Source organism: Phocoena phocoena, chromosome 16 (assembly GCF_963924675.1).
Source record: "Phocoena phocoena chromosome 16, mPhoPho1.1, whole genome shotgun sequence".
NCBI lineage: Eukaryota > Metazoa > Chordata > Mammalia > Artiodactyla > Phocoenidae > Phocoena > Phocoena phocoena.
The window spans coordinates 81,656,332-81,669,797 of NC_089234.1; the positions used below are offsets into that span (position 1 = coordinate 81,656,332).

The 13,466-nt window shown below is 43.6% G+C and overlaps 1 protein-coding gene across 2 annotated transcripts in view; it reads right to left on the reverse strand.

Moving 5' to 3' along the window:
- Positions 1–13,258, reverse strand: part of COG2 (component of oligomeric golgi complex 2) — a 41,435-nt gene extending 28,177 nt beyond the window's left edge. For both annotated transcript variants that reach the window (XM_065894141.1, XM_065894142.1), the window contains exons 1-4: positions 13,076–13,258; positions 4,626–4,787; positions 3,431–3,496; positions 1,166–1,246 (exon numbers count right to left, since the gene is read on the reverse strand). In XM_065894141.1, the coding sequence (XP_065750213.1) occupies positions 1,166–1,246; positions 3,431–3,496; positions 4,626–4,787; positions 13,076–13,147 (381 nt within the window). In that variant the 5' untranslated portion in view covers positions 13,148–13,258. The remainder of the gene's footprint in view (positions 1–1,165; positions 1,247–3,430; positions 3,497–4,625; positions 4,788–13,075) is intronic.
- Between the last annotated feature and the right edge of the window lie 208 nt (positions 13,259–13,466).

Consider the following 13,466-nt stretch of genomic DNA (forward strand, 5'->3'; position numbering starts at 1 on the left):
TCCAATAAAAATTAATTTAAAAAAAGACAAAAAAAATTAAACAAATAGTTACCGAGCACCTATTGTGCACCAGACGTTCTTCTAGACAGTGAGGACACGGGTGAATAAAACAGGCAGAAATTCCCTGCTCTCACAAAGCTTACAATCTTTTCTAGAAAGGCACTGCATTCTTGAAATCTTTGGACGGAAGCTGATATTTAAAGGAGAATTAAACAGAAGGTTTCAAAATAGGCTTCTCTCCCTTGCGATTTTGAAAAATATGCTAATACATTTAGAAAACACTGACCGAGCACCAGGCTAGCGTCAGAAGTCTCAAATTCTAATCCTAACTCTGCCATTACATCCCTAAAGTCAGATAATAAAATTAAAACACAGGACCAGTAAAATGTAAAAGTAGTGCATGCAGAGGTACAGTTAACAAGTGGAAACAAAAGAAGAAATAAACGTGGCAGAATGAGAGCAACACACTAGTTTTTCAACCTGCAGTAGAACATTGGAAGAGTTGGTCTTAGAAAGCCCACTTACTCCCTAATGTCTAAAATTTTAATATTTTCTTTACAGGGGTGCTGAGAAATTACTTATATGCCTGTCAAACTGTAAAGTGTTTCACGGATACCAGTTATTACTGTTTCTTCTTTTGGAAAAATTGAGGAATGTTAATTTTGTGACCACTTGGGTACATCTAAAATTCTGTCTTACTATTTCAAAGAGTTGACATGACATTATAAGCGTAAGTATATATAGATACATAGAAAAAGGCTTTGAGAAAAACCACTTGCATAGTACTGAAAAGTGTGAGAAGACACGAGGGAAGGGCTTTTAGCTGGCATGCAGCATAAGAAATCTAGTTTTCTTTAAAAGTTTTAATGCCGTCATGAGTAAATCAACGCACGAGAAGAATACGCGATTTTCTTCGTCTTTTCCTTCTATTAGTTACCTTAGCACACCTCTCTTATTAACAGGACCTTAATCAGCCCAGGAGTGAGAAGACCTGGGCTCCAGCTCCGCCTCGACCCCTCGCGAACTTTGCTGAACACTGCTGCCTAAAAATAAGGAGAGACCCCACACCTCCTCTCTGCCAAGGTACGAAGAGAAATAAATCAGACCACATGCGCGGAAGTGCCGTTAACTCCACGGTGCTACCATGAAGCCATGTGCAACCTACCTTTTTTTTCCTAATGTCCTCTTGTTTAGACATTCGTTCATCTACTGCCCGAATTCCTTCACTGACAGATGACCTAAGACTCTTTAAAAGAATAAAGAAAACATACAGCAGAAACTGTTTTGTGACATTACGAAACTTACACATTTAATTAAATTCCACAGAACTTAATTTTATCTTCGGGCCGGTATTATGCAGATATTGACAAAAATACATAATATCAGATACAACTGCTGTCGAGGGCACTCATGGTTTGGGGGCAAAATGACATATAAAGCCAAGGTTATGGAGGATTAACGGCCGAAGGAATAATAATACATGCACCGTCAATGTCGTTCAAGAAATCATCTGAATCAAAGGACAGGAGAGTCTGGCACAGGGGATGGGACTTGAGTCTGACCCTGTGGAAGCTGACGATGGTGGAGAGGAGGTTATCAGAAGACAAAGGTGGGAAGACACAACTGACGGCGCACACTCAGGGTGGGTGAGGCATGCACCCGGGTGCACTGCAGGCTTCATTTTGCAGAGTAGAAATATAAACAGGGAGGGGTTGATTTAGGAGGACTTTAGATTCTACACATCTTAGGGAACTAGAGAATCCCGAAGCACTGATATTTCCTGATGAAATGCTGTTTGGGGGATGGTAGGAATCAAGAAGTAAGGAACAGAATGGCCAGGAAAAGCCAGAGGTCATAGGTGGAGAAACATGTCCAGAAGCTAATAAATTAAGCCAAGTATGAAGAATTGAGGCCAAAATGAAGGTAATGGAAACGATCAGAATTAACTAGATAAATCACAAAAGTTTTATGGAGAGGTGAATTCATTCATTCAATAAACATTATGAAATGTCCATTAAATGTCAGCTACCGTGGTAGCCAGTGAGGCTACAATGATGAATTAGACAGAAACAGTCTTATCCCTCAATGATCGTAGAATCTCAGAGCAGCGTCGTGAGTTGAGGTCAAAAAGGCAGGTGAGGTCTGTGGCTGGTGAGGAGAAAGGTGGCTATAAAGACAGCTGCAGAATAAGGGAGGCGACGTGGTACTGGCAGGTGGCAGGGCAGGACTAGAGCCCGGAGGCGTGAGAGCAGCCCAGGAAGTTCAAAGCACAGGTCAGCAGAGCGGAGAGAGCGCACAGAGAAGAGTGGGAGGTTACCACAGGCTGAGGCCCAGGAGACGTCAGCCACGAGGCTGGGAGGTGAGGGAGCACCGAAGAGGAGGCAGGAGAGCCACGCAGAAGCTGCCGCGCATTCCAGCAGCGGGCCACAAACCCCCTTCCTTCCACTCCAAGGAAAAGCACTGTAATGAGCTTTTGTAAAATTCAAAGACATACACTTTCAAACACATCTGCTAGTTCAAGGCACAGCTCAACACTTATCTCTCTTATGAAGTCTTTCCCGCCTACCCCTCCTCGGGACTTCTCAGCTCTGACACTCCCATTACCCTGCATTTCCTTCAGTTCTATCCAGGCAGGGCCTCTTTACCTACGTTACCTACTGAGAGCTTCGCACGTGCCAGGCGCTGTCTCGGGGGCAAGGTGCGTGAGGCCACTTGGTCTGGCGTGGTCCAGTGGTGACACACACAGGAAGCGATGGTGCAGTGCATCACAACTAAGGGACAATGGAGGTCGGGGTGCCTAGCACAGACGAGCGGGTGAGGGGAGGGCAGGCCACACGGTCTCCTGTCAGAGGTGATGCCAAAACTCCCGCTCCACTGTCCATCCAGAAGGGGTCCCTGTCCTCAAGGCTTACAGGCAGACACTCCCGTTCCCACGGGAGAGAGTTTCTCCCAGAAACTAGGCGTTACACGCTATTTATATTATCCTTCAGTTACATACAGGGGTTAAACAGCTTTTGTAGACTGGTCCAGGAACCTAACCACATGTAAAACACTGTCTGGGAAAACACTTGTAAAATTACAAATTTTAAACTATACGTCAGCCAGTTCTAAGTTGGAGACCACTTACAGATGGGGGAGGTGGTATTAACAAGTTAAATTTTGAAATACCCTTCTTTTCCGCCCTGACATTTAAAAGTGTCTACTCTTTGACGATCTGTCGTCTTCAAACCAAACACGTTTTTAGTCTGTGATATCACATGCAAAAAGTAGAGAATCATTTTCACCAGTTTTGAAGGTGAGTACTATAATCATGGACCATTAAACCACCACCACAACAACCTAACACATTAAAGGAGTTCTTCTTGGAGAAGGCAAACGAGCGTAACGTGCTTTATACATATAGACTGTTTACCGGCACCTGGGGACTTACCAGAACCTCTTCCCGTAACTGTCCCAAAGGCACAGAAAGCTGGCTGAGGGCTCTGTCCATGCCAACCTAAAGGCAAAATCATGTTGGCACAAGCACGTCAGAGTCAGGAGTGACAGTGAAGCTTCTGTTTAACGAGCAAAGCTGTACTAGACTTAGGTTATTCTTTCCGTACAATCACATATTGCTAATAACTAGATAAATAACAGAAATGCTATCTTACCACAAATATTGCTTACAGAAAGTGAAAAAATCTGTTGATATACATGAAACTATGCAAATAGGGAAAGTCGTAATAAATCAAAGATTCCTCGTGTACAGTTTGCCTCTGGATGAAATTTTAAATGAATTAAAAAAACTTTAACAGGAAAAATAGCTATCTCTGTACTTATGATGTTCAGCCAGCTGATGTGAAAGTCTGATGAGCTATATCTCTCCTAAGTATTATTAGAGCCTTTGAGAAAAATACAAATTAAACAGAATGGAAATAAAATTTTCAGGGTTTCTAATCCTACTGGAACATTTATCTTACTGGTGTACTTCCCAAAAGCCAACACAGCTCGTTATTCTTAACGCTTCCTGAAATTCCCATGGAGATGGCGACTTTCTATACTTCTTTGGATAAACAGATTTAACAACCAAATAAAGTATGAACAAGAAGACTTTTCCAAGTATTAAAACTCAAGCATTTCTAAACAACTTTTCCAAGTAACTGATGTGCTTCTCACAAACCATTCCTATGTTTTTATAAAACCAGGCCACCTGAAGGTCAATATTGGCCAATGTTTCCTCAACCTATGTCTGGCTAGCACAGTACCTGAAAGTAAATTAAACACTTCCTTAGGAATAGTTGGTATCTGCTCTAGCAAATTAGTCTAAACCAGTGAGATTTCATGGTAATCACTTAGCAACTAACAAAAACAACCACTCTTGAGATTGTTATCCTTTACTTTTCACTACTTCTTAATAAGTCATTCAAAATATAATCAAACTAAACTCAAAACAAAAAATGTGTATCAAGAAAGTTTAGTTCTTTTATTAATAAGATTAGTAATCTCTCCAAGTTTCTGGGGGAAAAATCAACTAAAAGGTTTCTAAAAACACTCAGCACTTTTAAGAATAAACATGAGTGAGAAAGAGAGTGTGTAGTACGTATGTAAATACACTGACTGGTAGGAACTCTGGATTTAAAGTTTACCAGGTTCGTTGACAGGTTGACGAAGTCTGCATAGTCCTTGTTGATGAGCTCGACCATGGCCGTTTTAAGCAGCTTATAGTAGAGCTCCAGGTCATCTCTCAGTGCTTCCAGCTGGACCCGCTTCCGACAGTCGGACACAAAGTGATCGACATCGAAGTCTTCCTGAAAATAAAAGCAGAAAAAAGAATTACTGCAACGATATCACATTTTACACACAGAAATAAAAGGAGAGAAAGAATAAGAGATAAACGCCATTCTACTCATTTGAAAGGCTACTGCTGTTGGGAGAAAGTCCTTTTAAGTACACGTGACATAAAGGTGCTTGTGCACTATCAAGGCGCCAAGCGGGTGGCCCCTGACCAAGAGCATTCTCTCCTGCTGCCTACATTCTACAAGGGATTTAGTTTTTTTTAACTACACACGTTAAATAGGCTCCTCACAAAACAGAAATTGCTCCTTTTCCCTTAGTTTTAAAAGTAACAAATGTTCACTGTGAAACTTTCAACCAGCAAAGAAATACAGCCATCCCGCAGCATCCATGGGGGCCTGGTTCCAGGATCCCCTAGGACACCAAAATCTGGGGATGCCCAAGTCCCTAATATAAAATGGCGCAGTATTTGCGTATACTTTAAATCATCTCTAGATTACATCATACCTAGTAAGATGCAAATGTTATGCAGATAATTGTAAATACAATGTTAACACTATGTAAATAGTTGCCAATTCAGCAAATTCAAGTTTTGCGTTTTGAAACTTTCTGGAATTTTTTTTCCCAAATATTTCTGATGGATGGTTGTTGAATCCACAGATGTGGAACCCGAGGAGGAGGGTGGGCTATAATGACACAAAAGACAGAGAGTAAAAAAAATCACTCAGTCCTGATGCCCTACAGACAGGCACTATGGATGTCTTTCTATTTAACTTCGTGATTCACATCCTTCCAGACTCTTTTTGATTTCTCTTTAAAATATAAATTATATTTTAAGTTGAGATACAGCTGACATATAACATTAGATGGCTTTTAGGTGCACAACACGATTCCACGTTTGTATCTATTATAAAATGATCACCACAGTAAGTCCAGTTAAAATCCATCACACACCGTTACACACTTCCTTTTCCTGCTATGAGAACTTGTAAGATTACAAAGTGAAGAAAGCTAATCTGGAAAGGGTATATCCTACAGGATTCCAACTATATGGCATTCTGGAAAAGGCAAGACTATGGACGCAGTAAAAAGATGAGCGGGCTGCCTGGGGTCGGAGGGAGAAAAGGATGGACAGGCAGAGCACAGAGGGCCTTTAGGGCTATTACATGCAACACTGTGGCTGTACATACAGGTCACTATCCATTTGCCAAAACTCACAGCATGTACACCACCAGGAATGAATCTTAACGTAAATGATGCACTTTGGGCGATAATAACTGTACCAACCCTCCACTGCCGAGGACTTGTCGCTGTTGCCGCTTATCGTAGTTGTCATCGTTTAATGACTTTTCTAAACAGACTGATAAAAAAAAGGTTCACTCCCTTCAACTTTCAAATACACAACACGGTATTAACTACAGTCACCGTGCTGTACACCACATGCCCAGGCTTACTTACCTGATTAACTGCAGGTTTGTACCATCTGACCCCCTTCGCCCATTCTGCCCACTCCCCACCGGCTGCCTCTGGTAACCACCCATGTGAACAGTACCTGTGGGTCCATTTTTTCTTGCTTTGCTTTTTAGATCCCACACACAAGTGAGACCACGATCATCCTTTCTCTAACTTATGTCACTGAGCACTAATGCCCTCAAGGTCCATCCACCTTGCCACCACAGAGGGCAAGAGTTCTTTCTTTTTCGTGGCTGAATAACATCCCAGTGTGTGGTGTGTGTATCACAGTTTCTTTATCCATTCATCCATCCATGGACACTTAGGCTGCTTCCACGTCTTGACTATTGCAAATAATACTGCAATGAACACTGGGGACCTACAAACGTAAACCTCACTGGCCACCAGAGCCAGGTGACCTAAGAGGTGTCCCCAGGCAGCAGCTGCAAAAATCAGGGCGCCAGACCAAGTACACACGTTCCTTTCCAGGAGATACTGTTGAGTGGAGCAAGGAGAGAGAGAGCACAGGTGGCCCCGCCGGCCTCCAAGCCCCCAGACGTGGGCCAAGTTAGAAGCCTGCCCCTCAGGCCGATGCTTTAAGATAAACAAGCCTCTTTCACAGCAAGTCTGGGCCCTTTTCAGTTGCTGTGTCTGTGTCAGGCCCTGGGGAGGGTAAGTTCATGCTGCCCCTTCAAAAACTGTTTCTCAGGTCACTGTAGCCTCATGGGTCTTCCAGATGCCAGCTCCATTGACTTTCAAAGCTAGATGTCTTGGGGGCTCATCTCCCAGATGCAAGTCTTGAAAGTAGGGGTGCCAGGGGTGGGGTTCACACCCTTCGCTCCTCGGGGAGCAGCCTGGGATGGGAGTTCCCCCTGATTGTGGGTCACCACACTGGCGGAGGGGTGTATGGTGAGACTGTGTCTCAGCCTCTCCTACCCACTTTGATGTGGGTTTTTGCTTGTTTGCCAGATGTGCAGGAGATGCTCAGCTAGTTTTGGGGGGTTTTCTCAGAGGAAATTGTTCCATTAAGTAGCTGTCGATTTCGTGTGTCCATGCGAGGAGGTGAGTTCAGGATCCTCCTACGTCACCATCGTCAACGAAACCCCAGACCTCTTCCTGTGTTCTCACACTCACACACACACACACACACACAATCTTAATAAACCTTTTTTAAGCTACTTTTCCCCATATGAAAATATAACTTCAATGTCCTTTCATAATACATATAAATCTGTACTGACATTTTATATGGACGTTGAGTATTCCACCGAACAGATGTTCAGAATCTTTCAAAACCAACTTCCAAGTACTGGTCTCACAGGTTCGCCATGCCACCTCCCTTTATAACATTCTGATGCCCCTGGGAGGCAGACATGCATACGGCCAGCAGGTTACTGTCTATTGCACCTATGACTCTGCTACTAGCTGAGCTGTTTAGTCACCAAGAATCAGATGTGATGATTCCCGAACTTGTTAAGGTCACTTGTACTTATCATCAAAATTACAAAATTTTATTAAACATTATATAAACCAACAAAATGTAAGTGCAAGAAGACAACTGTTTTCATGAAAACTATGATGCTCTGTGAAGACCCGATACTGAGAAATTGACAAGACAATTTTTACTCAATTATCTATCACATGACCATGAACCAGGTAGGGCAGCGGGAAGGGGGGTCATACAAATCTTGGAGGATCCTATACCAGATTCTTTGCAGATGCCTTAGGGTTCTCATCCGACTTAAAGGACAATCCAGAAATCGAATCAGCAGACAAATTTTCAGAGAAAAGAGCCTGGTACCACATCAATGGAGACTAAATGTACACACGTATGACTGAAAATAAAACGTGAAGGACTCAAGCACCATCCCTTGAGTACTTTTAAAAACTGACTTTCTTAATCACCCAAACACCTGCTCTGATAGTGTCAGATAAGAGGATTTCTTACCAAACTGCAATTTCACAGCCACTTAGTGAAAACCATCTGCTTCTTTACCTAGAGCCAGAATTAGCCTAGACATTTTGCTGCTTGAGACGACCCCAGGTAACACCTTACATAGTTACACAGCAATCGCAGCAAGAACGTGTGGGCAGGCCTCAGCCTGACATCCTGGCCTTGCTATTAACCAGCTGTATGACTGTGCAGAGCACTCTGCTTGCCTGAGTACATCATCTTTGAAGGTATGAACTTCAGATGGATGAAGTTCAGGTATGAACTTCATGGTGACATTCTAAATCATATAACTCAACTCTCACAAACAAATGCTATTAGGCAATATTAGCGCTCAACTTGCCGATTATATATTTGTTCTTAGATAAACAAGCGTTGCATTGCACAAGACTAAATTACTTAGAACATCTGTGAATATTGAATTAGGCAGCTTTTGCTATGACAGCAAACAACCCCAAACTCAGTGGTATGTAACAACTGCCACATTTCATTCATCAGGAATAGTTTTACTTTACACTGTAGATTTCCTAAACATTTAAAAAGAAGAACTTAAAACCCATACATTTATAGTCAACTGATTTCTTACAAGGGCGCCAAGACCATTCAATGGGGAAAGAAGAGTCTCTTCAACAACTGACGTTAAGACAAGAGAATATCTACACGGAAGAGAATGAATGTGAACACCAACCTCACACCATAAACGAAAATTTAAGTCAAGATAGATCAAAAGACTTCAGTAGAAGAGCTAAAACTATAAAACTTAGAAGAAAACAGGTGAAAGTCCGTGTGACCTTGAATTAGGCAGTCATTTCTTAGATATGACACAAAAAGCATCAAGATAATAGAAAAATTGAACGCGATCAAAATAAAAACTTTTATGTGTCAAAAGACACTATTAAAAAAGTGAAAAGACAACCCACTGAATGGTGGAAAATATCTGCAAGTCATATATGTGATGAGGGTCTAATATCCAGAATATACAAAAACTCTTACAACTCAACAATAAAAAGACAAATAACCCAATTAAAAAATGAGCGAAGGAGCTGAACAGACACTTCTCCAAAGAAGACACACAAATGGCCAAAAAGCGCGGAAGGAAGTAACAACAACTGGAGCATTTGGCTGTAATGTGGAAGAGTGTGACAGGACAGACTAGAGGCAGGAGGGTCAAGGGGAAGAGACTAAAGCCAGTGGGGAGAGTGCAGGAGGGCCTGGGCTCCAAGCATGGGCGGAAGGAAGGAAGGACGGAAAACCCCTCTACGTAACAGGCGAGGAGGAGAAAGAGAACGGGCACAAATACAAGAATGAGCCGTCATCGTCAGCAAGATGAAGGAGTTCCCATTCGATGACACTATTTTTGCTATAAAACAGGAAGCGAAGTCGTACGCTGGGCTAGAAGGGGAAAGCTACGATTCCAACAGCACTCCTAGGTAAAGGGATCTAATTTATCTTTGTTAGTAGGCCGCTTTCTCTCCCTGCTACCAAGATCTTAGGTCCTATTTCATCTGATAGCTGGCTATCAACGCGCGCTAAAGATTTCTGCAAGGTGACGAAGCTAACGGTATGATGTCATCACCACCTCTGCCCCAAGTGATTCTTCCATCTGCCACTCCTGTCTTTTGATCACCTCCATCTTCCACAAATCTGTCCCCTCCTCTTTCTCATTAGATCTCACAAGGACCACTGAAATAACTTTTTAGTAGCCTCTTTTTTTTTTCTGTGTTCAGAAAGGTAGTTTGCTATTTATTAAGAATTTATTAAATACTTTCCTAAAGGTCTGAGATACCACTAAGACACTGAGTTAGGACTGAAACACATGTGCAAGAACGGTCCGTATCAAAATATTAGCTCATCAGTTCAAATCCAACACAATTTTCCCTTGAGCTGGAATCCGATATTAACCTGAAGTAACCAGTGGCACAGCGCCCTCTAACGCTGCTCCAATGCAACAGACATGCCCATGTAATCTCCTGCTTTAAACGTGACGGCAGCTCAGCTGCCCTCCTACCTTTCCCGTCTCACTCCTGGCCAGCCTTCCAGCCTCTCTGGACTAGGTCCAGTTTCTCAGCACACACGGTGGTCTTCCTGTGACCATACTCAACAGCTCAAACCATATCTTATGTACCCTTGTACTATCCCGTCTAGATTGCTGGTTGACACAAAGCAGGTGATCAATGAATGACTGTTTATTAAGTGAGCAACTGCTACCACTGTCCTAACAGGCCCTCGTCACGTATGGCAGACTAATGACACAGTTTCCAACCCAACGACCGGATTTCAAGTAATCTCAACTCTCCTAATGCAAACAGGACATCCCCTAACTTTCCCACAGGAACAAATTACAAAATGTGCTGAATGAGACACAGAGGTAGAAATATAACCCCGACAGCAAGCTCTCCGCCCACCATTTCTGCCATGGAACTAAAACTTACGTCTCTCTGAAGGAAACACAAATCGCAAATAACCTTTATCTCCAGGTCTCACCTAGAAAATCAAAAACATTTAACACGGGACAACTGTCCTAGGTAGTTTTCTTCTACACGTGAAGTGGTCACATTTATTAGCACTACAAATTGCAGGGCACATTCAGAGGCTTAGGAGCCATGGAAGAATGTGGCCATTCCAGCCACCTTCCCAGTTTGCCCTCTCCTTACTGCAGGTTCTACTTTAGAACTTATATTTTGAGCTTTCTGCTTTCTGCAGCTGCTCTTGCCAAAGGCATTCTGCCATCTCAGAGCAAGAAACGTGGTGGGGCTAGCAAGTCCGAAAGAATGCTGGTACTGAGCCTGAAGGAAGCCTTGAAGAAGGCAAAAGTTGGACAAGTTAAGTTTTCTGTATTCTGAGACTCCTGAAATCAGAAGTCAGAACAAAGCCCCTGATCTCTGCTTGTGCCTTTTCTTCTTCTAGTGCGCCTCTTCTCATCATGGTCTTTCTTTCTACCCTCGCTCCAGGGCAGCTCTCAGCCAGGGGGTGGAACAAAGCGTTCCTGGATCAGCAAGTTCACTCCTCGGTCCCTTTCACACATCCCTGACAAGTTACGCTCTTCCTTGCCGTGGTTTAGCAGAAACACCACTGTACGAGAACAAGAGTACATCATTCCTGGGTCTAGACAGCCCCGCATACTAAAAATGATATGGCCACACTGGAGAGAATCCAGATGGAAATACCGTTTTTTACCACATTAAAAAAAATTTTTTTTATTGGAGTATAGTTGACTTACAAGATTGTGTTAGTTTCAGGTGTACAGCAAAATGACTCAGTTATACTTATATCCACTCTTTTTTGGATTCTTTTCCCATATAGTTTATTACATAATACTGAGTAGAGTTCCCTGTGCTATACAGTAGGTCCTTATTAGTTACCTATTTTATACACAGTAGTGAGTATATGTCAATCCCAATCTCCCATCTTATCACTTCCCCGGCACGTTTCCCCTTTGGTAACCTAAGTATGCTTTTAAGATCTGTGAGTCTGTTTCTGTTTTGTAAATAAGTTCATTTGTATCATTTTTAAAAATTAGATTCCACATATAAGTGGTATCATATGGTATTTGTGTTTCTCCGTCTGACTTACTTTACTTAGTATGATAATCTCTAGGTCCATCCATGTTGCTGCAAATGGCGTTATTTCGTCTTTTTTTAGGAACAGTATAGAGATGCCTTAAAAAGCGAAATATAGAACTACTATATGATTCAGCAATCCCACTCCTGGGCATATATCTGAAGAAAACCATAATTTGAAAAGTTATGTGCACCCCAATGTTCACTGCAGCACTATTTACAATAGCCAGGACACGGAAGCAACGTAAATGTCCATCAACACAGGAATGGATAAAGAAAGTGTGGTACATATATACAATGGATTATTACTCAGCCATAAAGAAAACAGATATAAATACTTTTTAAAACCAGAGATGTGATCTGACTGCAAATATCAAAAAGAGAGAGAGAGTGATGAACCTAAAATAAGAAAAAACATAGTATGACTTAAAGTCATCAAAAAAGAACAGTAAGGGATTTACACTCACTTCCTTAAAAGTTTAGCGTCTACTGAGCCAAAACGTTTACCTTTTTAACACTGAAAAGAGCCACTTAGTGGTATCAAAACCCCCAGTCCTTAGATATAAAACATAAATATGTTTCTTGGTAGTTTAAGTACAGACCGAGAGGGTTACACCAAATAGGTATGCAAAGTTCCTCCTAGCTCTGATTCAAATCTTGGGTATTTTCAAGGCTGTGCCTGATGAACCTTTATTATCCATAAAATGTTTTCGGTTTATATTGCTATTCTGTTTATGTAAGTTTATGTCCTACAATGACATGCAGACCAACTTCGAGGTCACCTTATAAAGAGCAGTAGGGCAAACTTTAGAAAAGGAGAATAGCTTGCTTTGTTGTATCGCAACAAAGTGAGAAGATTCTCATCTTTTAAATATCTCATTCAGAAGCTTTAGGTGAACGTTAAGGAAAATCTTTCGATTTAGTGCCTTTTGCCCCCACCTGATCCCTCGGTATGGACGTGAGTTCAGAGATTTGGTCAATGCATTAGTACTGAGCTTTTAGGTGCAAGGCGCTGGTCAACAAGCTTCTGTTTGGCCAGGGGACTGGCAATCCTACTGCACTGCATGCTAACGGGGTCAGGTAATAACAGGAGCTTATTATACTTAGCTCAAAACCACTGGCACACAACTTCGAGGCCTTTTCGCTCACTACGCACGATTTCACAGTGGTGCTTTCTCCAGGGTGCCCCGGCCACACCTGAGGCCAAGAGACCCACTGCGAGGAGCAGCGAGGTCCCGCCGGGGGCCGGTCCGGAATGGGCGCGGCCCGAGGAGGCCCCGGAGCGAAAGGAGAGCAGGCCCCCCGCCGCCGGCTCGGGAAGCGGAGCCCCAGCGCGCACCTTCATGAACTCGTCCTTGTCGAAGCAGAGCGTGTCCGGCCCCTTAGGTAGGTTCATCCTACTTTTCTCCATCCCGCCGGCCGCCGCCGCCTCTCAGCGCCGAGACCCGGACGAGGCGAGGGAGCAGGACGCTGAGCGCACGGACTCGGCGGCCGCAGCCACGGTACAGAAGGCGCCGCTTCCGCCAACATGGCAGCGCCCGCGCCGCGGCCAATCAGCGAGCGCGCCGCGGGCCGGCCTCCGCCCGCCGCCGCCAAGAGGGGCGCCGGGACGGCCGCCGCCGCCGCCGCCGCGCTGCAGGTGCTGCTGCCCCCGTGCGGCGGAGGGCGGCCCTGCAGCTCGGGCCGGCTCCGACCGGGCGGTCCAGGCCGGGCGCTGAGCGCTAAGAGCA